Raw genomic sequence first — 26,817 nt, 5'->3', positions numbered from 1 at the left:
GTGATGTTTCATCTCATTTCTAGTCCCGAGAACTATAAAGTCCGATGCATTAACTTGTATTAACCACGCAAACATTGCCAACTTCACATAGCTCTTACGATTCAACAAAAACATGAACTAAACCCAAAGCTAGGCTCCATGTCAGAGGGAACTACCTTAATAATTCATTATTTTTTTTCCAATACCCGTCTCCCTGTTGGTAGTACACAGCCCATAGAGTCCTGGCTCTTCCAGAGCCATGGCTTTTCCCTCCAGAGCTGGCAGCATCCAAAATGCTGGATTTACAGCATGCCTTGAGAAGGAAGGAAAACAAGCCCTCTATGTGCTGCATCCAGATCAAGCCAGTTCACATTAAAGATGTTAATAACTATTTAAAACATGCTTAGGTTACTCAGAGTATTTGGATTCTTAACTAAATTACATCTTTCTTTGGTTTTGTTTTGGTATCTTCATTTCATTCAAGGACTTCAGCTAAAACCAAGGTTTTCCTGTGTAGCTGTACATTTTCAAAACTACTTGACAAGGAAAATCACATACTCTCTGCAAATGCAAGTAATTTGTATTTTTTAACACTTGCATTGCTTATTAGTATTGTTTTGTACACATGTCTGTTTCCCAGATGGAGGTCGTTGAGGACTATGCAAGCACAATTGCCCATTTGCTATAGCATTTGTCACTTTGCAAAGACTACTCAAAGGCAGGCCATTTTTTGGTATACATGTGAGCAGCTCAGGGCTTGAGTTTTTTTGTCATTAGGCTGCCAGAAAATGAGCCAAAAAGGCAATTGCCAATGCAGGACTCTAGAACTAAGTAACCGTGGTAGAAATTTCACTACAGCTCCTTTATGTCACTGAGCAGTGTGTACTGTTAACCTCTGCTATAGGTGGCTATTTCTAGCATGCCTCGCCAGACTCTGTAACACGCACTCAGAGAACAGCACCAAGTGGAAGCAACTTTAAATTCTCTCTGGAATTGCACGTGAACCCAAGCAAAATAAATATTGCAGGTTGGCAAGCACCAGTGTAGTGTAGCAGCTGCTGCCTTATTTTACTCCTATTAAAGGGATCGGAGTTACTATGAATGTAAGAGGTGCGCTTTTCTCAGAACTTCTGCTTTATGAAACCTAAGACATTATTACTGCCTTTCAACTTTTCCAGTGCACATCACCCCACCTAAAACACTCCTGTCTATGCTGTAGCACTGGAACAACATCCTGGGTTGCCTGCCCTTGCATTTATTACCAATAGGATCACACATCAATTATACACTTGATTTGCAGATAGGTATGGAGTAAATAGAGGAAGTCATTATCAGTCTGCTACCTTATTTTTCTCCTCTATATATCACTTAAGAGCCTTATAAGTTTTTATGTCTGTCTGTGTGTATATACATACATGCACACACCTTTCTGTCTAATCAGCATACTAATGATATGAAGGCTGTTGAGCTGGTCCAACTAGACTTGATTACGCTAGCTATCCTTGACTTTAAGTTACAGAAAGGCATCCAAGCACCTAGTATGTAGGACTGTAAAATGGAACATATCATCTCTGCTCGGTATAACATTAACATCACAGCTGTGACCTCCTCCTATTAATTATACAGCATGCCTGTGTCATGGGTTTCCACATCACAACAATGGAATCCAGACGATGTTACAACCAAGCTATGTAGTTTCTTAACAAAAAATAAAATAAAATTACTTTGCATTCCTTTGTAAAACAGAGAAACCTCAGGAGAGTTCACATAGTAACTTGTACCTTAAACTTTCCATCTGATGAGAATATGCTAACCCATTTGTTATCATAATCTGCAATAATGATGTCACCACTGGGATGCACAGCCACTCCTGTTGGCCGCTGCAACTGGCCAGGAGACCTTCCTCGTATGCCAAAACGGCTTTTGAACTGTCCATCGTTGGAAAATATCTGTAACAGAAAACATTCATTTTAAAATTGTCTGCATAATAACATAATCTATTTCTTGGAGATTAGATTTTAGTAATGAACACTACAGTCAGGAAGAGAGTTAGGAACATGAAGCACTTTTACACAGACCATATTTGAAAGTTATATGCCTAATTTAAGAAGAGGCTTCCACCTGGGTCCTAATTTCAAAATAAAGACGTTCTCTGCACTTACATTGCACTGTTTCTTCAGTGATCTCAAAGCACATTACAAACATCAGTGAATTAAACTTCACAATGTCCCCCTCAGCTGGAATGAAGTGGCATATAGCCATATTAGACATGAAAAAACCGAGGCATTGAGTGACTTGGGCATAGTCAAACACTAAGTCTGTAGAAAAGATAGGAATAGAAGCTAAAAGAGAATCTCAGAATTTAATTATTTGGCTTGGGGATAAGTATCAGGCCATTTCCTCAGAGGTGCTTTAGCCATGAAAAATTTGGTCCACTGGTTGTGTCCCCAGGACAGGTAATTAGACACTGAAGTTCCTCTAAGGTGGCTGCATATTACAGTGTGTGTGGGGGCTGATGAATATTCAACTCTATCTCTTTGAAAAGGCCTGGAAACAAGTTCTTACTACATGTGGCTTGCTAGTTCTCACATACTGAAGAACAAGCCGCACACTGCTGCCTTGTTCATTGCTACCACATGGGCAGCCTGAAGAGTGATGACAAATTGTTAACGGTAAAAAAGATACATGGCAAGCAAAAGAAAAAACACAGCTCGGCTTTCACACAGGTTACAGAAGCCAAGAAATCACGAGTGTCAGGGGCGCTACCACAGAAAAGATTTAATCATGATATCAGACAGAAAAGTCAATTAAGTAGACAAAAAGCCATTTGAAAAGGACATCTACATGCTTATGTTTTTACTTGTATTTACTTAGGAAATCATATTTATGGCACCTTGCCCTAGCTTTATACTTGAAAACACAGAGTGATAAATTTACAATGTAAAATCATATTTACAAAAAGGCATTTTTCCAGATTATTGCACTACTTGTTTTCCTCATTCATTGCCAAACATCACAAGGAAAGGAAATAAATCTGATATACATAATAGATATAGTGAACATCTGAAAAAGATAGCTGCAGGTCAAGAAGATGGAATGGTAATGGATGATAAACAAGTTAAGCTTCCTCCGTATTTTCAAATTGAATTGTTCAAAACGTATCTTTCCTGGACTACAAAGGCGGCAAAGGTGCGGAGGCAAGGAGAAAAAGAAAAATACTGGAAGTGGCATATCCTCATACCTGCACGCACTGGTTGTTACTGTCTGCTATTAATACTTTTCCATTTGTAGATGCAGCTACCCCTTGAAGGTTTGTAAATTCCCCTTTGTTTCTTCCTTTGGTGCCTAAAATTGAACACAAAGCACATAAGAAATCAGGTTAGACAGGACTAATCAGTTAGGACCTAAATGCCAACACATGCATTTATTATGTCCTTGGTCTCTGTTTTGAAGAGGTCTTATCACCGCTGCAGCTTCAAAGAACCATCTCAGTAACAGAAACACATTTCTAAGTACGAGCAGGGCTTGTTCTTACTCTTTGGCATGTACGCCATCTAAGCCCCCACCAGCCTTTTTGGCCTTCACACATCAAAACTTTCACAATTTGTCTCTTGCATGAGGGAACTAGTGAAATGTTTTTCCTTAAGCAATGACCTTTTCTTCACCTGTGGATTTTTATTCACCTGAGAAGGCAATGAAAGGAGCGGAGGCTAAGATAAGAACCTGGACAGATGACAAGGGTTTGTACAATCAGCTAAATCTCCTCAGTGAAGTCACAAAGCTGAGATGAAACATATTGGTGATCACTTTGGATGGGGCCGTTCCAAGACAGGGAAGTTTTCTGTTCACTCATACACAGTTCTCAGTCATAGGCTTTAAAAATTCCCTTTGAAGAGAAACTCAGGTGAACAACTGGTTTTGAATGACTGGGACATGTGGGCCAATGAAGAACACCACCTGGAGATGGAATGCTCCCACAAGGACCTTGGATGGTTCCAATAAAGCAGCGTACACACAGAGAGGTCCCACTTTTACCCAGGACAAATACAACAGTGATTTACATAGCACTGTTAAGTCTTTTCCTCAGTGGCTTAAGGGGATAAGGAACTGTAAGATGTCAAATTTTCACAAGAGTTCATTAAATTTAGGTGCTTCTTTACTTAAGATGTTTGTTTTGAGATGTTCCAAGGAGAGTCACACAGCAAACCCTTGTCTTTAAGAGATCGGTTGTAAAGTAGCTGGTCCAAATTACACCTGGAGCACAGGAACAGTATCCAAATTCCTGCTTTGTTTGTAAAGGAGGCTCAAGGGTCTTTAGACAAGACCGCAGTTATGATCTTGGACCTCAGGGTTATTCATGATGAATGAATAAATTCTGAAACAAAAATATTCTGTAAGCTGCTCTCTCCAAGACTTGGATACAGTGCTATTTTTCCTAGTGAAGTATTTTTACAAGAATTCACTGGTTGCATATGAGACGTTAATTGGTTTCAATATATGGTTTTAACTGAAAAAAAACTTGTATTTTTATTTTAGTCAGTCCAAAATATCCTGGAGCTCAATGATTAAAACTGTTCTTACTGTGATGTCCAATATAAAACATATATATTTGCTCTAATTTGCATTTAGCTTTCATTAGGGATGTGTATGTGTCGCAGCACTATCCAAACTAGCCGGCTGCAACAAGGCTTTTACCATCCCATCCCAGGTTAACTTCCATAAGCAGCTCCCACACCTTGCCCCAGCACAGCCACCGACCCCCCACAAGGTTTCAACAGTTCATCTGCTGTCCAGGCTGTTTCTTCAGCCTCTTCAGGCCAGCCCACCCTGCTTCGCGCCTCTCCTGCATCCAGGGTCTTCCTTCTCCAGGCTCCTCTTCCAGCCAGCCTCTCCTCATCCAGGCCCCTTGCTTCTCCCAGGGCCTCTCCTACATCTGGGGTGCTCTCTCTCCTCCCTCTGCTTCTTCCAGGCCTCTCTTCCTCCCAGGCTCCTCTTCCTCCAGTGCTCTCTCTTCACCCAGTCCCTTCCCTCCCTCCCCCTTAGAGCTATTTATCTACTCAGCAGAACCAGCCACAGCTGCACCTTACCCACATCAGCCAGCCCACCGCCCCTGAAGCCAGCCCACAGCTGTATATTATTAATGTTAATTAACCCAGCTTCATTCCTTTACAATTCCTTTACATGTATGCTAGTTACAACCCTTCTTTCTGCTGCGGTGATGGCTATGGGATGCGTATTTCCTGTCACTGGCTAACAAGTAACATTCAATTCCTCTGTGCTTGGTGTTGCAAGCATGTCCCTTTGTTTCAAGGCTTGTTTTCTTGAACTCCATATGCTCCGTCCTCTAAACAAGGCAAATACTTCTCAATTTTTATACTGCAAGGGGAAAGTACATGCTCTGGGAACAGTGAGTTACCAATTACGTTACCCACACTTGAGCCATTTCTGTGTATTCTTTTAACGAGCAATGCCTGAGGGATGCATGCAGTGATTTTTTTTCCACCATATGCTGATGATAAGTTTCCTTTTTGCCTTTTAGCCAAAGAGAATGGATGAAAAGGGAGAAGCATTCCTTTTACTACTGAGAGTAAAGGGAAAACATTTGTTAGCAAAGAAGAGGCATAAGCTAGAGCATCTGGAACCAACTAGCACAAGCTTTATGGAATGTATGCTCTTTACCCTTAGAAAAACGTTCTTGAAAGTCAAGGAATTTTATTTTTAGAGATAAGAGAGACCTACATAAAGAGTTACTCAGAGTGTTCAGTGGAACCTTGTAAACATACATCAAAGGCAAAATAGAAGAAATTACCCAGGAATGCCATAGTCACCTTTCACAGAAAGTTTAAGAAATAGTAATTTATCAGTATAGTGTGCAGATGAAACTCAGCTCCATGCAACGTCCTTGCACGTAGCACTTTGCAGCTCTTAAACCCATCATGTAGGTCCTAATTTGCACACAGGCCTTTATATAGTCCCCTCTGCAGTGGCACAAATTTCTCTGACAAAGAAAGCGGAGGTTAGTGAAACACAGCTTACTTCCTAACTTACGTTCAAGAGGAAAACAGGTAACTTTGAACTCTCTGATTTGAATAATTCACTATGCCAGCAAAGCTCTGGATCCAAGCACAGTCAGTGGCAGCAGTTCAGATGACAAGAGGAATGCTTGTAGTAATGTTGCAGTTAAAAAAAAAGCTGGAAAAGCAGGCTCCTGCAACTGCCTAATACCAAAGGATGATAGCTCCTGCCTGTAAACAGAGATTCTCGTCTTATAGATGTACCTTCCTGAAAGAGAGTCTTCAGCAAAATTTTTACTGCAAGATACCGCCCCCGGTATCAAGGCACCCCATGCTTTGCCTTCTCATCTCTCAGCCACTGGCAGTCACCCATCTCTCCTTAGCCAAAGGAGGCACCAACATGTCAAATACACAGGGCTGGAACCAGAGGACGGTTGTGGGATCCTCATTCCAGTGTTTCCCAAGCAGCCTGGTTCAGAGGTGAAAGCCTGCATCTTTCATGCCTTTCTGCCCAGCCCTAAGGCCCTCCTGGGCTCAGCTACTGCGCGGCACAGAGGAGGAAAAGACAGAGATTTTACTGCAACTTCTCTGGCAAGCTCCTGGAGACTGTGAGATGGCAGCAGAGTTTTCAAAAGGGGAAGGCTGAACAGTTATTAGGAAGCAGGTCTATGGCCTGTGGAATAGCTCCTTTTATACCATCTCCATATACAGATAATAAACAATGAGATTTGCCTTAGACTTATCTAATTCCTTCTGGTATTACTGAGTGTAGCCTGCACAAACCAATTAATTTAGCTTTGAAGATATGCTTTCAACAAAAGAGTATCCATTTGCAGCTCAAGACAATCTAGCATACATATAATGCTTCATAATTTCTTCTTTCATTCTTGCGCAACAGAGGCCAGATTGAATTTCAGCAAAAAGAAGCAAGAACAAAATTTAAAGCCCATTAACATCACAGGAGAAGTTAAAAATCACGTCATGTAACTGCAATAAGAATCTGCTCTGAAAGTGCTGGGCATCTGGACAAACCTGTTGTACAATGTACATTTTTCATGCTTATAGTAATAGAGGGAGTGTTTTTTGCTTTGTAAGTTTTACTAATATGAATAATAACCTCCCTGCTTGCTAACCTAGATTTACCAGCTTCCTAAAACACAAAGAAAAACCGTGTCACTGGCCCCAGCAGGAAGGGAATGGATTCAGAGATACAAAAACCCTGCAGAAAGATTACAGATTAATGGGGAGACTTCAGAGGTTGCAAGTAGCCACAACCTGTTGTGTAAGTACCACTCCTTTCCTGACTACAACACTTAGAATACTTCTTTTTGGACTGTTCTCTACATGGTGCTGAAAAAAAGGATAAAACTAAACAGCGTGGAAAGGTCTATGCACATACTGCATAGACAGGTATCATGGAGTTGTTTTTCTTGTTCCATAGCTTGTTTCTTTTTTCCTCAGAGTTCCAAAAGATATTTCATCAAATCTTACACGTTATGAGGACGTGATGCTCTCAGATACAACTTCAACACAAAAGGCTGTGTAGTAAAACTGCACTGAATCAGATTGTTAACAAGCTATGTGCATATTGTAAAATAAATGTCAGTGTTTCTAATCCAAGTTCCCATGCAAATGTACGTTTTAAGATCAATCATTCTGTTGGATGAAGGCACACAATGTTTGTAACCTTTAAAGAGGAATGACTAATTCAGTCGGAACTCTGGCAGATAGTCCCCGACTACTGGGGGCTATCCCCTATTGGGCTGTTTTGTATTAATTAGCTTTACACAGCATCTGTCCCTCAGAGCTTGGCCAGGACCACCTCAAAGCCTTGCTTCTGCAGCAGAGCCCCTGCTGCCACAGCTAGGTATGCACAAATCCTAGAGGCAGGTGCATCTCAGAAGCAGTTCATTACTGGAACAGCAGCAAAAACCTGAATGACATGAGTTGGACCAAGACCAGGTCTCTGTTGTCAGGACATCAGACCCATGCTGGGGATTTTGCCAGCAATGTGATGTCACAGTTCTTCACCCCCTGTCCAGTACAGGTATGATTGCGAAACTATGCCGTGTAGACCTGGGCAAATTTCACACTGGCTATCACAAACCCATAAAGAGTTCATCACAAGCCTCAAAGGGATGTGAGCTGACGAACTGGAAAATGAAATTCTATTTCCCTATTGCTAGGCATTCCTATTTCTACAGAAATATAAATTCTGTACAGAAAACATCTTGCTATTTCACACTACTTATTGATGGGGTTTTTCCAGAGTTCTGAAACAAAGGATGAAGAGCAACTGATGGAAGTGCATCAGAGGGGCCTCTGCAATCCAATGCAGAGTTTCAGGCAGAGGCCTTCAGAGAAAATTAAAGAAACACTTCATCAAGAATCAGAATCCCTTTGCTCCCCCTAAGCCTGCCTTTAAACTGCACTGAAGCTATTTTTACACAGGCCTTGCTCATGAGTTTTTATGTGGAGTAAGTTCACAATAAGGCTCCTATTTGCTTTCAGCATTGGTAACAGACCAGAAGACAACATCAACACCTAGTAAGGAGGCTGACAGAAGGCCCTTTTTTAAAAAAAAAAGTATCAGAGTGAATTACATACATCAAATGTACCAGCTAAACTTAGATGCTCAGTTATATGACTGAACAGACAACTAAACACAGTCTGAGGAAAATGAAAATTGAACTTTCTAGCAGAGAGCCAAGTCCCCATCTGGCTGTATCTGATGCCAATCCCAAGTATAAATAAACGAAGAGAAAAAGCAGTTGAAGTGGGAAATAGCAGCACTGCTGCTAAAAAGCTTCAAAGAACCCAGTCACAAAAAGTGCCGGAAAAGAAAAAATACCACGGCATACGGCACAGCTTGGCAGAGCTAGAGCACAAGGTGGGGTCCTGGACAAAGCAGCTAACTGGTGCACCCATGGCTCTTAACCCTCCTTTGGAGGACATGGAAGAGATTTACCAGGAAAGGTGGAATTGGCTGACACTGTGAGCATCCCTCACCTCCATCTACCTCTGCTCAGCATGGGTCTAAGGCACAAAAGCAGGGTAACGGAAAAGAGCCTTCCCTTTCACTTCGGTGCTTCCTACCACTTGTACAGGCAGCAAAAACCATCACACAACAATTATTTTCTGGGTATCGTATGCACATTCTTGTTTTCATTTGTATAAACTAAGTACATTTTACACAGATACTGCATGGACACACTCTCAGAGATCACGCCTGTTTAAAAAAAAATAATTAAAAAGGTTGAGGATATAAATGGTTGAGAGAGGAGAAAGCAAGAAATACTCTGTTCTTGTAAATAATAAATTACATGAATGTATGAATGTGCAGTCAATAGCTTGACCTTAAAAATGTCTGAATAGAACCACATGTCATTTTAAAAGCCATGAATAACACAGAATTGGCAACAGATACAACACACAATTCCCCATGAATGAAAGCACTTAACTGTACTAATGTTGTATTAATGCTATCTCTGTTAATACTAGCACAAGAACAATCTTCTGCTAGCAGCTGATCAATTTACTTGTGTATAAAAGCCCCTATATTAGCATATATATAATAGCATATTCCATATACTTGGATGCCCATAGGAATATTACAGTATGGCTCTCCAACACAGCTGTACGAACTTCTGGCAGCCCAAATATATTAAAAAAAATAAAAATAAAAAAATCCAGATTTGGCCAGGGCTATCAGAAGAACTCAACAATGGGTTCAAAATAGAGCTACATAGTCGTGTTGGAAAACAATGATAAACTTTATTTTACATTACCTCATCAACACATGAGCCAAACCTTAACTTTTTGAAGTGAGCTGAAACTGGAACTAAACGAACTCTTGAATCCATGAAGGCAGTCCCTGTGAAAATGTCAGAAGTTTTACCTGTCTTCATTAATTTTGCATATTTTGGAATAGTGTAAAAAGCTAGAGCATTACAGCTGTAATGGCTTAAGAGACCTTTCAGGCGATGCATACATAAGCCCACAGAAGCCCAGAGGGACATCTCTATGTCCGGTCATTCCGTGAAATGGGTGGCTGAGGACTGAACACGTAATATGATGAAGTATTACTCTCAGCTCAGTTTTTCAATAAAATAGCAATCCATATATCCCAAATGTGGACACTCCTGAGAGGTTTTATCAAGCAAAAACTCTTGAGGCATGTGTAGCTCTTGTTCTAATTATTTTCTTTTCTTTTTTTGGGAGGGGTTAGAATGGGGAAGAAGGGGAGGAGGCAGAACTCCAAAGTAAAGCACACAGTCATGGTCGCATCACAACAGAAAGAAAGGGCCTTGCACTTTTTGGAAAACATTTAAGAATTCTAGAGTTTATGGTGTGTTGGCGAGAATAGTTCTAAAATATGATAAAATCCATCAAACACCAGCACCAAAACCCAAACCAGAGCCATACCACTATTTGATAGTCAGGCTAGAAACTGCTCACTAGAAGCAGGGATACAGAAGCAGAAATCACAAGCTGAAATTACTTTAATGCATACCAAAAGCATTGTAATAGGAATATTAACTGTTTTTTAAATCATTTCCGGAGGTTTGGTTGGTTGGGTTTTTTTAAGTATTTAGCTCTACAATTTCCACACCAGGACAAATTGATGCTTGATATAGGTGAACAAGAGGGCTTAGCATCCAGTGAGGGTGTCAGCCACAACGGGTAAAGGTCTCCCCTGTTACTCACAGGCACAGTGTTCCACGCAAGCTTTCCCACCCGGCTCCTAGCTGCTACAGACCCACGGCCTCTTCCTGCTGCATCTATCCATGCAAACCCTTCTCTGTCTAGCACAGAACACATCACAGCTGTTCCAGAACAGATTAGAGAGATATTTTCTTTCTAGACACCGTTCAGACATTATTAACAGTTTTGTTTAACCCTGTCTCAGAAAGGACCAAATAACGAGCTAGGCTACATTTATACACACCCTCTGCCACTGTTACCAGTACCAGCTGTGAAACTGAATTTGGAAAGAGCCACGGGTCCCCCTGTACTTCAGCAGAAGCCTGAGGCTGATCGCTCTGCCCCGTGCAAGGGCTTCTCTCCCCATGCAATTGCTAACAGGGGCTCTGCCGGTGGTGACGACAGCAATAGCTTTTGCAACCAAGAACACCCTCCTGCTAGAGGAAGGGCTATGTCTGGGTACTCATTTAACAAAGGTCGCCTACCAGCTTGGGAAGATAAACCATAGTTACTGCCATGTAGGGCTGGCTTGACTTCAGTATGAACTGTTATACATCATATTTCTAACTTTTGACTCGGCAGTCACCATAAAATTTAGCTTTAGTTACAGCAAAGCTGGATATAATTGCCTTTGTAAAAAAATGCTGCAAGTTGTTATATTTCTGGCGTCATCCTCTTCCTAGGAAATGCACTGGCCATCTGGGAGAGCTGGTCATTTTATGTGTGGCTTCATCCAAAGCCACATTGTACTGCCCTATTCGGCAAGCAAAGCATTCAGCATGCTTGCTGAATACGTTTTCTGATACAAAACCTTTACATTATTGCATGTACTCTCTAGCAACACAAGGAATCTATTAGAAATAAAGACAGATAAGGAATCAGATGGACAGGGTTAACCAACTGACAAATGGTGTCCAGATGAGTTTTCAACAGAATTACTAAAAAAACCCACCCAGGATTAACCACCATCCATTCTCTGCTACAAAGGGGAAAGCCACCTTGCTAACTGGTTGTCAAACTTGCTAACACGTACTGCTGAAATCCTGGCTTGTACCTATTAAGAATTAACTTGCTTTTTTCTTCAGCTGTGCAAAGTGAAAAGTATTTTCTAACTATAGGAACAGACATTATACAAATACAATACCACATTGTACAGACCTTCCAAATTATGAATCATCATTATTATTATATAGCTTAAAACCAGAGTACATCAAAAGACCTGAAAGAAAATCACAGTAAATGATACCAAGATGTTATATTTTTACCAATCATTAGAAGTCCACAGATTTATAGGTAACATTACGCTTTATAAAGAACCAAAAGTATTTAGATACTGGGGGGAAAAGGCAAATAAAGGAAATTGTAATTTTGCCCTATGCCGACATAATGAAATAACTATGTATCACAACAGGATTTAGGCTATATAGTTCCAGGTTAATTAATTAGATTAATCTTTAGGGCAATAGTTTTAGAGAAGGAGTCGTCCTACTTCCCTTCTTGCCATGCAACCTTTTAAAGAAGCAATGTAACCTAATCTGAGGCATTGATCTTATTTTCATTTTATGGTGCCCATGAGAATACAGAAGAGGTGGTAAAATATTTCATCCCAAATCAAATGTATCCATTTCTCAACCCAAAATACTAATTAAATATTTGCTGCAAACAGAATTTCTGAATTACGTGCTTTAAAAATTTACATATGAATGGAAGTCAAAAGGCCTGAAGGTATTAGCAGGTTGCTCTACTTAACATGTTTAACCTCACAGTAAATCAGCTTGTAGATTTTTTCATCTAGTTTCTCTGCATTGTTTTTAATTATGTCAATAGGTAGTGGACAAGTCACCTACCTACTCTGAAGATCAAATCATCTTCAATGGGATTCTCTTTTCTTTTGCCAGTGCTGTACATGCTTGCAGGTCTTTTCACAGCTTTCTGCTTCACATGACCACTGCCAGGAGATTTAACACGCCTCTTAACCCCTTCAGTGGTAGGGGACACATCTGCTGATCTCACCACTTTCAGTTTGAACGGGCTGCCCTTGATATGTTGGTCATAAAGTCTGAGTGACAAAGTGAAGTCCCCTTCTTTCTGAACAGTATACAAAAATTCGTAAGTGCCGTTTTTATTGTCAAGTATTTCTCCATCTGCTACACTCCCATCAGGCGTGCTCAGTTCAGCAGTGAGGTACGCGTTCCCAGATTTACAGAGCTCCCCATCTTTGTCCTTCGTTGTGATGGTAACGGACATGGGCTGTCCGATCACTGTTTGCCTCAGTCCCTCACCTGTGGCCACCGTTTCGGAGGCAACAGCATTGGTGGTTAAAATAGTCCCCAGATTGTGAATGGACTTCTTCAGGCCTTCAGTTTCCACAATGAAGTCCAACTGATCGTTCTCACGGGGCTGCAACGGGAAGTCCCGCTCAGCCAGTTCATTCAGCTTGTCACTCATTTGCTTCTTCACCAGCAGAACTTCGGTTTCAGTGCCATGGTTGAGGGCTTGGGCGGTGAAGTTGCTGCAACTTTTAATGCTTTCTTGTCCTTCAAGTAAGGTATCCAGCTGTGTCTGGAGGACCTGTGTGCATTACCAAACACTAGATTAGCATCATCTTACAAGAACTATCCTGGTAAGATTTATCATGCTTTATATCTGAAGGCCTTTGTAGAAACCCAATTGATAGTGCTTTATTTTAGAGTTTATTTGAAAGTTTCATTTTAGAAAAATTACCGCACTGATCCCTGACGTGTTCATGGAATATCATGCTGCAACACAAAAAATATGTACCCTGTACAAAAAAACCGCAAACATAGAAGCTTGAACCCTGCTCCATTTAACTCTCAGCACTCACAGTTAATGAGATAGTTTCTGGGAATTGAGCTGTGTACACAGAGGAAGAGATATTTTGGAGTCATCTGGCCCATTAATAAGGAAGGCTGCAAGAAACTTCTTGAAATTATTTCTTCACAACCAAGGGAAACCTTGGGTTACTCCACTATGGCGACAGACAAAGATGTATATCATCCTGGGGAAAAGTGTGATTCCTATCTAAGCAAGTGTAGAAAGGAAAAGTCTCCCCAGAAGAAGCAGGTAAATTGATGCCCCATTTCAGCAGGCAGGAAAGCAAAACCTAAAGGATGGGTTGTGGATATTGGGAAGAACTGGGTTGAGTAGCCTGAAATTCTGGTGGGCAGCAAGTAGCTACTCTATATTTAAGACTGAGAAAGACCTTTTATTACAGGCTCAGTTCTGACCCTCGGTCTAAAATCCTTAAAACAGTATTGACCTCAAAATTGTTAAGTGTGGGCTGGGAAGAAGGCTAACTCTTTTTTTTTTTTTTTTGTAACCAGTTTTGCAATGAATTGGAAAAAGGATCCCTGAATTATAACAGCCTAGCAGAGAAATTCATGACAGTCAAGAAAGCCCAAAAATTCCAGCTACCCTACATACTCTCCACTGATGAAATCTCCAAACCAAAGTACCCAGTCACACATGTGGTATGTTTTTCCCACATAGAACTGTGAGGGCACAGACATTACTGTGGATCAGAGAAGTTACTTTGCTGACCAGCACTGTAAAGTAAGTATTTTCAAAACATTTCAATTGATTTTAAAGTAAACTTAGAGACTGGGTATATTTATTGCTATGAGATACTCTTCCCTTGCTGAGACACATAATGTCATGACATTGCATTCTCTGGCGTTTTTCTTCTGAACTGTACAAAGCTTTTCACCCACTGGAAAAAATCCTGGCTGATGAATTACTGACGAGGGAAAGTGATAACAACAGAAAATCTTTTGCAGGCAAAACGGAAGGAACAAATTTCAAGACTACACTGAAATGTCAAGTTATCTGTTTTTATAAGCATCTTTAGAACTCTCGGGGTTCAACACAAGGCATTTCTAATCTGCTTTCTCTTCATTCAAGGACATAAGTAGTTAAACAGATAGCATAGCTCATGAAGTCCCAGGATGACAAAAACTCCTATGCTTGGGATAACAAACTACAAAAAGAGGAGGAAGACAATTTGCAACTATGTTTTAAAACCATTATTTTCTCAATACAGTTTTCTTTCACTACAAAGATGGAAAATTTTAAATCCTACCACACACAATCAATATTTAAAATGTATTTAGAGCATTTTACACAAGGCCTCTTTCAGTCCACTGGACAACTGAAATTGAATCACCAACTTCCTTTCAGTAAAGTGTAGCCCTTTCATTTTTTTCAGTTTTGCAAAGTACATCATCAGAATGATGGAATATTTGGGTTTGAATTATTTTGCAGGACTACTATTAATTCAGAAGTAAAATCCAGTTGCAATTGCTCTTTTTTTTATACAAACAAGGGAGATGTCTCTTTTACTGCTTATGTGCAGCTTTTGTAAAAATTTGGTTGTCTAATGCCCAAAAGAGTTTTAAAACTATTTTAAAGCCCTTTAAACAACAATAAGACAATTTAACATCATAGTCCATCTTCTGTGAATTTTGTACACACCCTGAGTATATTTGCTTGCTACGAAAATAAGTTTTTGTGACATCTTGGATACATTTAGATAAATCTGGCATCTAAGTCCAAATTTTTGATGCTAAAAGCTCCTCAGCTGCTGCTTAGCTCTGCAGATGACTAAATTCTGTGACCCAAGGGTTTTGGGCTCCCTGCACGTCTTGTGCACATGTTAGTATTACTCCATTTTCACAGGCTCAGCAGTTCAGTACCTTCCTAATGGTGAAGCCTGTTCCAGACCCAGAAACGCACCATTCTTCCACTTCAGACATCTGGAGATGCTCAAGCTGCTCAGTAATTGCAGAGAATGCCCAAAGATGCCAATATTATCAGGCACTCTTGAAACTCCAGTTGTTGATGCTACTTTCTTTTAAAGGCTACTTTGAGGGAAGAAAGCTTTCTTTTGTATAAAACAAACAACTGATGCCCAGGAAGACAAGAACTAAATTCTTTAATTTGCCTGATTCAGACTTACTAATCCCAAAAAAAAACTATACCCACCAGGCTACAGGCTTTTATTTGTAAAAGTGCAGATTTCTGTATTCTTCTTCAGAAGCTTAGTCTACAATATAGGGGGAAAAACAGAAGATTAAATAATCCAGGTAGGAAGTAAAAGAGTGGATAGACCTCTGGAATCTATTGCTCCCTGCATTCCCCTGAGAAAACAAGATCTCCCTTCAGGTGTTCCAACCAGTGACATCTACTATGAAATATATTACCAGGCATTTGAAAGGAAAACAGCGCTTTAAAGTGAAACAGTAAGCCTGCTCAGTTCTTTGAGAGAAATGTTGGCCTGTATCTTCATTGGGGACTTCATAGGATTGCTGCCCAAGGATTTCAGACTTTGCTTTGATGTTCTTATTGTCATCTGCACATCAGCATGTTGGTTTTAAGCAGATACCTGCTTAGTGTGTTGGCCATTTCAGATCCTCACATACCATGCACAAAGGGCTACCTGCCCATACAGCGCCTGGATTCCATTTCTAAGGCTGGGCACCCACAAGCCAGGCTCTGCAGCACTTGATTTCAGGAAAAAGTTCTCCTCTGGATCTCAGACACAATTTGTCAAACTGGCATCCTGCATCATTTCTAAAAACCAACCGATTAAATTAATAGCTTTTCATTGAAACAAAACATGCATCTTACTTTGTGTTTAAGGCCATAATTCACTTCCAGTTCCATAAGCAGCACGCTCTTTCGCACATTTAAAGTCTTCTGGAGTTCATCAAAAGTGGAATGAATGTCATCTACAATGCTAGCCTTTTGGTTGGTTAACTGGTGTATGATTTCAGATATAAAATGAAGTGCTGAGTCGATCTCTGGAAGCCTGAGGGAGGGATTAAATTACAAAGATTGCTGTTTCAAAAGTCATTAAACATTGGCCCTTGCCCTGGTATTTTTTGATGAAGCCATCTCATCAGCAGGCTGTCTTTAAACTCAGTCATTTCCCAGAAGTAAGTTTATTCCTTTTATAACCACAGAGTGGTTTTGGTCTGATAAAATAAGGCTAAGCCAGGGCCCTCCCTTGTGGAAAGCCATTAGACTTCAAGCACTTCCAACAACGAGGCCTCAGACCCTCTGTCTTTTATGCAAATGTGACTACTCAGGAAGATATAACTAGATCTTCCTCATTATTTCTTTTTTTTTTTTTTTTTTTTTTTAGCCTTTCTGCCACTTTAGTGTTTGTACTAGTCTCTTAAGCATCCAGTATTATTTATTTATCATGAAATTCATGACTGGCTAGTACTTTTCTCAACTTTTTAAGCCACTTCCTTGGAGGCCACTTACATTTCTAATGGCCTCTGTTTTGTGAAAGACAGATAGGAATCTTTTGCTTTTTCCTGTAAACCCTCAATGCATCACACTCAATGGATTTTTTTTTTCCTTATGCTAGCCGCTCTATCCCTCTTTTCTAGGTAAAGGTCCATGGCACCAGCACATTAAAACATCTACCCAAAGTAACACTGGAAGCCAGTGGTAGAACAGAAAATGGAAAATAATCAGTGGAGTTTCCATACCTTTTGTTGACAGCATCCAACTGGACTTGGAGGGAAGCCTTGTGCTGCTCCACCACATCTTTCAGCGGTACCGTGGGATGCTCTGCATGTTCTCCCTCCGTACACTCCCGGCACATGGCTGTTTCACAGGACTGGCAGTAAAACTCCATCACCTGGAAAAACGCACAATGCTGAATTCAAACATGGCACCAGTAACTTCACTCAAAGCACATCTTACTGGGCCTTGAACTCATGTTTTTATCCAATCTCTGAGACAAAGTTTCTCCTTTCTTAGACAGCAATAGCTTAATGTATAAAAGATGGCTGTTATTCTTATATATTTCATATCAAAATGCCAGTTTAAATGCATTTTATTCTATCAGAAAGTGTCTGAACAGCAGCCTGGGAAACAGAATGCTGGCTTTCAAGGCTGGCCCCATCATCTTTATACTGTGTAACAGTAAGTTTTGGTGTCTCTCTCAATTAATCCATTAAACAACTCACAAAACTAGGGCATCCAAGTCCCCTCACTAACTCAATCCTTAGTGTCCCTAGAGGATCAGCCAAAGAAAGTGTAAACTTAGGCTGGTTTTCATTAACAGGGCCACATGCAGAGCATGAACTCGATGGAGCTCACCAAACAGCATTTTTATTTGCTCGAGAAAAACACCCTGAATGAACCAACGTGCTGCAGCGAAAAATCTCCATATCCCATTACTAATCCCTTAAAACCATCAAAACCTCATATCTGAGATTCTACTTAAGACTGCTGATCTACACTTGAAAGAGGAGGAGATTGTTTCAACCTGTTACGTACCCAGTAAGATGCTGTCTGGAGATAAAAAAAGATCTTTACATGTAATAAATACCCCAAATTCTGAATATATTCACGAAGCGAAAGAAACAGAAAAGTGCCATGCCCCAATCATATGTTAGCCAAAATAATGCACATATATGCAAATTTGGCATAAGGCTTTCTTTTACAGTGAGGAAGTCCTTGGGCACAAAGTATTTTAGGCTTATTAAAAGTATATAGGGAAGCTCTTTAGTATATGCTTCAAAGCAAGATTTTGGCAGCTCTCTTGCATTAAGAACATAGCATCAGAATCTTTTAACAACTCAGCTGATGCTTCTGGCACTTAGAACTCTTGCACAGAGACAGTTGTGCTGGAGATATTGGTTGACAACAAGATGGTTGTGTAGAACCACCTGTTTTCAGGTGAGCAAAGGGATCTGTAATAGCATTGCACACAGTAGCTGGCTGCTCCAAGACATCTTGAGAATTAGGAGGGGGGAGTAAGAACGATGATTTGCATGATATTAGTATTAATAGGAATTTTCCTCTGATAAGCTCATTTCTGTCTTATTCCCATTCTTTCCTCTTATCTCATTTCACAAGATGTGCGATTCACACGCAATGAGGGTTTAGTCATTTGTTGGCCATTTGTGTAACCCACTTCAGAGAAAATTTAAAAGCTGTTCCAAATAAAATGTGTAAGATCAAATATATCACAAGGAAAAAAAAGTATACCTTCTAAACAATGACACCCCCCATCAAAACTACTCTAGTCACTGTGAGTTTAGCAGTCTCATAGTTGTAGATCCTCTGAGGCCTGACAGTTACTTTGGTAGGCACTAAGATGTGATGCAATCTTGCAACACATACAGGAAATTAATTAAACAGAGTTTAGGATTTAAATTCTTTTCAAAGGCTTCAGAAATCTGCAACCAGAAACAAGCAACAAGAACAATATTTTATTAGGAAGTTCTTAAGTCTTTTTCTATGGTCAAAAAATGTCATTTCTTTTGAAGGAGTGTCAAATGTTCATCTTTCTGCCTCTTCATAATTTAATGCTTTGGTTCAAGATATTTTACCATGTCCTTATTCCGTATTTTTATCTTTGGACACAATGATCAGAATAATTTAATATTTCTGTTTGTTACTGAACACGTTGTGATCATTATATTTGCAGCAACATATACAAGAAAGAAAACATCGCATTGGTGTAATAAAGTTTAGCCTAATCAATGTTCTTCATCTCCATTCAAGCACCAGAGAATCACATAAGCCAGAATGGTAATAGCAAGCAGACCACAAAGACCTAATGTGTATGTCTGCATAGAAATAGTCTTCTTTGCCTCGGTCAAATTCAAAACGTTTTGAGTGAAGCAGCTTTCATTTCCCATAAAAATCTTTGGATTGTGCCATAGCTGAAGGAGAAATATTAATTAATAAATATTGATACAATTCAGGCTGCAAGTGCCTAGATAACCCTAATTTCCAAAGATTTTGTCTAGCATTTCTTAATCGGGTAAGATGAATTTTTAACTACAGACAGACATATATTACTGGCTTTTCCTCTCTCCCCGCCATGCCCAGCATGGGCATCATGTTTTGTGACATTCCCAGAAAGCATTTCATGATAACAGGCTTGCTTTACAAAACATCTCAGAAAAAACCCGACATTTGCCCAACTCCCGCCTTTCCAAACTGAAGAGAGCTCCAGGGCAGAATATACTATGGCATCCAACACTGGCTTCAGCTGTATTTCCATGGAAGTCAATGAACACATTCCCATCACCATTAATGAAATGAGTTAATACCCACTGGTTCTGAAATCCCATGTGCTAACTCCCACCTTAAACCAGAGCAGCATATTTCAGCACAATGATCTAATTGAAGACCCACGCATATATTCAGTACTCTAGTATAACTGAATTCACAGGAACTTTTTAATTTGCATAATCAAGTATGCAGGTACTTCTGAATCAGATTTCACAAAGCCAAAGCACATGAATTCCAGCCCTTCAAAGTTCAGGTCTTGAGAAAAAGGCTCTCACCAATCACAAGCCCCTCTTCTCTAAAATCACATTTGAAAAATCAATATTGTTCATTCTCTGCTTTCTCTTTGTTTGAATTAACATAGCAGACCAGAGAAAAAGGATGAGTCTGCTCTTTGCCAACCTTCTTCCTCATCTCATCCACATGCTTAATTCCTCTGTCCCAGGGCTAGATGTACCTTAGCTTTGTATGTTTTGAAGAATGTATGTATGTTTTAGAAGAATATTAGTTTGGATTACCTGAGGGCACTTCCAGATATCTGGTAAAATTTAGAATGTGGGGGTTTGTTCTCCCTAGTAATAGCTTTTGCCTTACACATGCAATAAACCTGAAAGCTATAAGCAAACTTTAAAAAAAAAGTTTTCTAAGAATATCATGACTTAACATGCTTACATACAAGGTAACCACCCAAATCTCTTGTACGACTTCTCAATTCAGTAAGATATGATTGGATCAGTCATGCTATTGCTTCCTAAATGTATTAAATGTTCCTTGTGAGGCAGAATAAAATTTCACCAACAGTGAGCTCAGTTTATTATTTCTAATGCTCATTAATAGTCTGACATCCTGAATGTTTTATTTAGCCTCAATGACACACTGAATATTGTGCAGAGTACAGAAAAAAATATTTATATTTTAATGGAATACATGAGTAAGTGACATGGTGAAAAGTACAGAGGTGCGGAGAAAAAAACAGGGTTTAAAATGTAAAAGAATAGGTGCTTTTTATTTTTCCAAGGGAAGCATACAGGCAGTAAGCACAAGTTCAGGAAATGTTTTTCTAGACAAGATCTTACACCTGTCAAGTTGCCAAACTTTTCTGTGACCTTTTGAGAAAAAGCTGGTCAGAGATAAGGCATGTTTTCTTGTTACAAATGTTTCATTTAATATTGGGTATGCTCTTTTGTTACACTCTATAGGCAGAAAATACACTGCACATGTAAAAGCATGGATCCTAGGCTCTGGGCTGGCTTTCACTTAAAATTCAAATAAAACTCAAGCATGGACTTTTCAGGATGGGTGACTGCAAAAAGGCTACACCACTCATATTCTGAAGCAATGGACCTAGAATTTCACAGCCTTCCCTGTACCTACCCCTAAATGATTGCAGATCAGTGCTTCCAAGCCAGGCTGCTTATATCCAACAAGAGCTTCAGGTGTTTAGCAGCTGAGAATAAAGCCAATCTCATTTTAACGTGTAGGTAGAAAATTAGAATCTTCTGTTACATTCAGAAATGCCATTACATATGTGCCCTATTACTCTGATTTAACAAGATTTATGCTCTGTGATGGGTGAACACGAGGAAGCATTTGTTTATACTTCAAGCACAGGAAACCATCTCTTGTGTTAAGATACTACAAGCAAAGTTTCATTTTTCATAAGAACACACACAACAAAGATGCCATGACAGAATGACAGAATGTGCACAGAAGGAATAGGATACACACACACATATGGAAAATGTGAGTGGTGGGAATAAGCGACCAACTGGAAGGGAAAGTATCTAATCTACATGACCTGAGGAAGACGAAGTTACAGGCAGACAGGCAAGCCAATGAGAAAGTATCTGCACATCAGTTTCTATCTGACTTTAATCAGAGAGGTTTAAATCCAGCATGGCTGGAAAGATTGAAAAAAACTTGTTTAAACAGAAACTTATTTCCAAGCTAATAGAAAGAAAATCTGCTAATATTTGAATGAAATACACTTCATGCAAATTTTTCCCTTGATAGTAAAAATACAATGGGCCTGACCCTACCCCAAGAAATGTGTAAAAATTAATGGAGAGAGGATTCAATGCAGAATGACTGCTGGCTCTGCGAAGGCATTCTCCGCTGGCTACCACCTCAATCCTCTCTCCCCCCTGAAGCCCCCAGCAAAGCTGCTAGCAGCCAGGCACTTGCCACACAGTGCCTTTGTGCTGTGTACCCATGAAGCCAACAAAAGCCCATTTCCTCAGTCAGGCCTAAAGTGCCCAGCACCTTGCCCTGCACACCCTGCCCTTCAGCCAGACCCACCTGGCCAGCCTCCAGCAGCTCTCCCCAAAGCTTATCTCAGCTCCTCCCATCAAAAGGACTAACGTGTGCACTTTAGCTTTTCATTTCCTAGCTCCACAAAGCTTTAAATTGGAGTCACCCTCAGCCTGCCCCCAACCCTCCCAGATACTTACTGAAGCAAGAACATACTCCCATCACACACTACTCAGCATCCTAAAAGGCATGCTATGTTTCAAGGCAAGCCAAATAAATTTGGTTTAGAGGACTTAGAAATCCACCTTTCCTTAGAAAATAGTTCTCAGAGAGCTACAAGGTGATGTATTTTTAATCGTAGGCAAACCTGTTTTTTCTAAGCACACCCAAAGAATCATCAGCTGATAATGTAAAATGCAAAACAAGTAATACCTTCATTTTTACATTTTTCTGCATTTCACAATCAAATGGCTCCTATCACAATTGCTGTGTCAGAAAAGAACTATGGTTCATTTTAAGGAGAACCAACAAAATGCAAAAACCCCCTAGGAATATATTAATCAGTAGCCACTATACACACATGGGTATAGTACACGTTAAAAAAGTTACACTGGTTATTCATTAATCAGAGTATACAGCAAATCACTTCTACAAGTCCACCTAAATCCAGCAGGTCAGTAAAGGCGATGGAACCAAGCTGTTCCTCTGTAAGAGTAATCACTACCTATCAGCTGAATTGTTACTATACAACCAATATACTGAAACCGAGTATCAAATAAAACAGTTCCCAGAACGTTGTTTTAAAATGCTGGCACATATTTCTTGGCTTGCATAGAAGCATAGCATTCAATTTACAACACAGCACCGCTCAGCTTTGTAATGTGATCTACTTACATGTTTGCATAAGCCTGGCTACGAGACAGGAGCTCATATGCCTACCATGAAGCTGCACAGGTTAACACTGAAAATTGTGAAGTAAGCAGAGTTAGAGCTGTTCTTGCAATAATCTGGGAATATTTATTCCATTGGGGGCTTGCCAATGAATACACCGATATGATTTCGGGGTGTATGTAGGGGGACAATGGGCAAAAGAAGAGTAGGTGGAAGAAAAAACACCAAAGCAGCCTTCAAGGACTGATCTGTGAGATCCACAAAAAACTGCAGATAAACAGAAACTCTGTTTCTAGCCTGTGCTGACCCAAAAGCATCCTGAGCTAGGACACCCTTTTATTTATATGTTCACATGGCTTTTGGTACTGCCTCACTCAGTGTGCAGGTCCATTTACTGCCTAAAGAAGCACACAGGTTCCCACGGCAACAGTTGATTCTACAAGCAAGAGAGCTGTGGAAATCCATCCCAAAGAGTCAAAGGCACAAGGGTCAGCACTTGCAGAACAACAATTTTGACCAAATGTGCTAAAAGACAGTACCACCCAAGATGACTGGTAAGGTGAAATAATATCCTGACTGCTTTAAGGTGCTCCACTAAAGGCATTTGAGTTAATTTTAAGAATTACTTGTCTTTTATTGGCATATTACAAAATCAAAGGACTAGCGTTATTCCAGTTCCCCCACTATCTTTTTATAACAAAATATCCATAACAAACCAGACCAGTCAGTCCATGTCAATACCTGTACATATGACAGGAGTTCATCTCACTTACATTTCCATCATGATTGGGGCAGGAGAGTGGCTTGCCCGCAGCAACAGCAGTGACAGTCTCCAAGATGGAGGACTCTTCAATGCTGTTGTCTGGCGTTCGTTGCAGGACATCCATCAGGTTGGTGATAAAGAAGTTGTTCTGGAGTGCAGAAACCCCTTTCTCTGGCAGAATGGAGGTCTGGCGGCACACGGGGCAAGAAAGGGTTAAGCTATGGGCTGGAATGTAATTCTGTAAGCACCTATGGGGAAGGGAGGTGGAAGGGGAGAGAAAGGCACAGTATCACCAAAGAGGAAAAAAAAACCATTCAGTTTAAGAACTGGTTTGAAATAGTGCTACCCCTACTTACGAAAAGTAAGGCTTCAGAAGTAAAAGTGGTTATGTGGATATTTTTTTATTATTATTATTTTAAACCTTTTTGCTCTGCCACATGAAAAAAAGATTCAATAAACTGACATCATTAGAAGAGTTACATGCCTTTCTTTGAGATATTTGTACTGAGTGGATCCATGCCTCCAGAAATCTACTGCGTCCTGCTCACAGGATAGTAAAAATGATAAACCATCAGATAAAGTTTGTCAGACATTACGTTACTGCATCAAGTATTTCAGTTTGTGTCTTTAACTGACCAATCGGTGGCTGACCCTTGTCTTTCCAATATAATCTCCTTTACTAACTTGTATTTGTGGATTTAGTGTTTCAGAGCTAAAACTTGGTCTCAATGAAATCCATGGAAATTTTCCCATTTATTTCAATTAGGAAAATTATTTGGCAATTAGCCAGAATCAACAGAGTTCTCTTTACTACATAGAGAAGCATGTCCTAGGTTATCACAGTTTATGTTAAGGGGAGTTTTGGAGATTTTTGTTTCTGTTTGACTTGGGGGCTGGGGCTGGGTATTGTAGGGGTGTTTTGAGAAAAACTAAATTTTACAGAATATAAGTCTGACACAAAAGTTCTGTGATCAACAATCTGCAGCAGACTGGCCTAGGTGACACTTAGTGCCACTTCTGGCCCTGAAAATCAAGTTAACAGCTGTTGGGCATGCAACATCCAACTGCAACTGGCAATTCAGTATAGTCCCGTAGCAGAACACAGTTCTTAAGTGGAGCAGTGCTACACCAAATTCCTCAGGAGATGCCAACCAAGAAAGCGTGACCTTGCAGAGGTACACAGCTCTTAGCCACTTCCGAGGGCTTTGCTAGCACCACTCTTCATGCCCCCTTAGTAGCCCTCCTCCTGACCTGCTAGTAAGGGCTCTGTGAAAGGCCAGCTTAGGCTTTGCACATCAGCAGTAGGCTGGCAGAGTTCTTCCAGCCTCTCTCCATAACCAGATCATCGTAAAAGGATTATAGTGAAAAACAAAAGCTGACTTTAGGATTTGCATATGAACTGAAGTCATTAGGATTTGCATATGAACTGAAGTCAAGAAACTGAAGACATGGTGGTGAAAATCCTGAAGTCACCATCTTCAGCGAGAGGTTCACTGCTGACTTTACTAAAGTCAACGTTTCCTATTCTACAAAAAAAGCAGCTCATCTGACACGCTGAGAGATCCACAATTTTTCTTGCACCCTGTGCAAAATTAGATATGCACACCACAATTCTAACTATAAGGTAGAAATCTCCTGAACTAAATGTTCACACAAAATACCATTTATTAAATTCTCCTGCCATCCAACATACAATCCAAAGAGTTGCATCTCAGCATCAGATAAAGAACTCTAACCAGTAATTATTCAGCTAACTTTTTTGCAGATGCTGTATTTTCTCCACCACTTGATGTATAATTTAACATTAAAGTATCACTATGTATATTCAATTCATCCATCTGAATACAGTAGAAGGCAGGTTGCTGTGTTATCACATCTCTTTTCAGAGAGTTTTTCCACTTCAGCCAACCAAGCTGCAGTATAATGAAGACATTTAATCACAGGTTATTAATAATGTATATATCACGTCTAAAGCTTGGACAATCAACAAATAAAAGTTTTTATTTTTTGTAATTGTAGGCTAATCAGTATAAATTTAAGGCCATTAATTTGAGGTCCAAATTCTGACTGCCATCACCTTTCACACTGTTGTAACTACATTCATTAGTTTCATTGGATTTATTTTTTATTTACTCTTGCATGAAGGGGATGTATTCCAAATATTCCACTGCTGTCTCTTCTTTCTGCTTTCCACAGATAACGGTGTTTTTCTACAATCCTGCCCCTCCAGCCTTCCCAGACTTTATCATGCCTTAACATGACCCTTACAAGTAAAGAGAGAAGTCCCTGTCCACTAAAGGATGCTTTGTTCTGTGCTTGTTGCCTGACACAAATACGTAGTTACCAGCATGAGGAAAGGACTTACCTCTCACAGAAAGTGTGCAGGCAGGGAAGTACTTTGGGGTTCTTGTAACGGTCCAGGCATATGCTGCAAATCAGAAACTGCTTGTCAATCTGGCGGACCACAGGGCTTGGGATGTTGGAGCCTTCACTGGCCATCCTAGACCACTGACATATGGGTCCTGTTCCCTTCTACCCTGCACACTGCTGGAGTGGGGTGGGGAAAAGAAGAAAAGAAGAAAAGTGGCTTATAAACTCCATGAAATAACAAAATCCACAACTAATTCACTCATAAGTCATCCTTATGCAGGAATTCATATAAAGCCAAAACAGTGAAGAATTAAACTTCTAAAATGGTTTATCACTGATGAGAGCCTGTGAAACAGTCAGCCAAGTCTACAACACCACACATAACACCTCTGTCTGAGCAGGCATTCTGAAAAGGCATGTTGCCTCTGGACTGAAAAATTGACAGAGGTGTCTGTTGTTAAAGAAATCCCACAATAAAAACATTTTTGTGCCCGTAGGTTCAGCCAGTGCTAACAAACACAGCATTTCTTCCATCTACCATACCGCTGGCAAAATACTTAAACTAGTACTGCGCCAGCCAAATGGCTACACCACAAAGTTTGAAAATGGTTCACCTAACAATTTGCCCCCCACTAACAATTTCTTCCCTTATCAGTGCTGGTGTTGCCAAAGACATGGTAGGTTTGGAGTCCAGGAAGCCCCCAAGAAGAAACCTCCAGAACTGTCCAGCCCCTGGGATAGGAGTGCTTGAATTCTGCATCAGCAGTACGGGTGAGGTAGGTGAAG

The 26,817-nt window shown here is 40.2% G+C and overlaps 1 protein-coding gene across 18 annotated transcripts in view; it reads right to left on the bottom strand.

Annotated features, from left to right (window-relative positions):
- TRIM2 (tripartite motif containing 2) overlaps positions 1-26,817 on the bottom strand; it is a 117,300-nt gene that overhangs the window by 14,556 nt on the left and 75,927 nt on the right. For 14 of the 18 annotated variants that reach the window (XM_040600391.1, XM_040600418.1, XM_040600428.1 and 11 more), the window contains 7 exons: positions 26,027-26,208; positions 23,672-23,909; positions 17,216-17,367; positions 16,344-16,524; positions 12,545-13,268; positions 3,221-3,324; positions 1,761-1,928 (listed from right to left, as the gene is read on the bottom strand). In XM_040600391.1, coding sequence (XP_040456325.1) covers positions 1,761-1,928; positions 3,221-3,324; positions 12,545-13,268; positions 16,344-16,524; positions 17,216-17,367; positions 23,672-23,909; positions 26,027-26,160 — 1,701 coding nt within the window. In that variant the 5' untranslated portion in view covers positions 26,161-26,208. Of the gene's footprint in view, positions 1-1,760; positions 1,929-3,220; positions 3,325-12,544; positions 13,269-16,343; positions 16,525-17,215; positions 17,368-22,901; positions 22,958-23,671; positions 23,910-26,026; positions 26,209-26,817 lie in introns of those variants that run through there. The other 4 variants (XM_040600466.1, XM_040600447.1, XM_040600409.1 and 1 more) reach the window with 2 other exon arrangements.

Source organism: Falco naumanni, chromosome 1 (assembly GCF_017639655.2).
Source record: "Falco naumanni isolate bFalNau1 chromosome 1, bFalNau1.pat, whole genome shotgun sequence".
Classification (NCBI taxonomy): Eukaryota; Metazoa; Chordata; class Aves; order Falconiformes; family Falconidae; genus Falco; species Falco naumanni.
The sequence above is the reverse complement of the archived record's forward strand: the minus strand, read 5'-3'. Positions and strand labels throughout refer to the sequence as shown.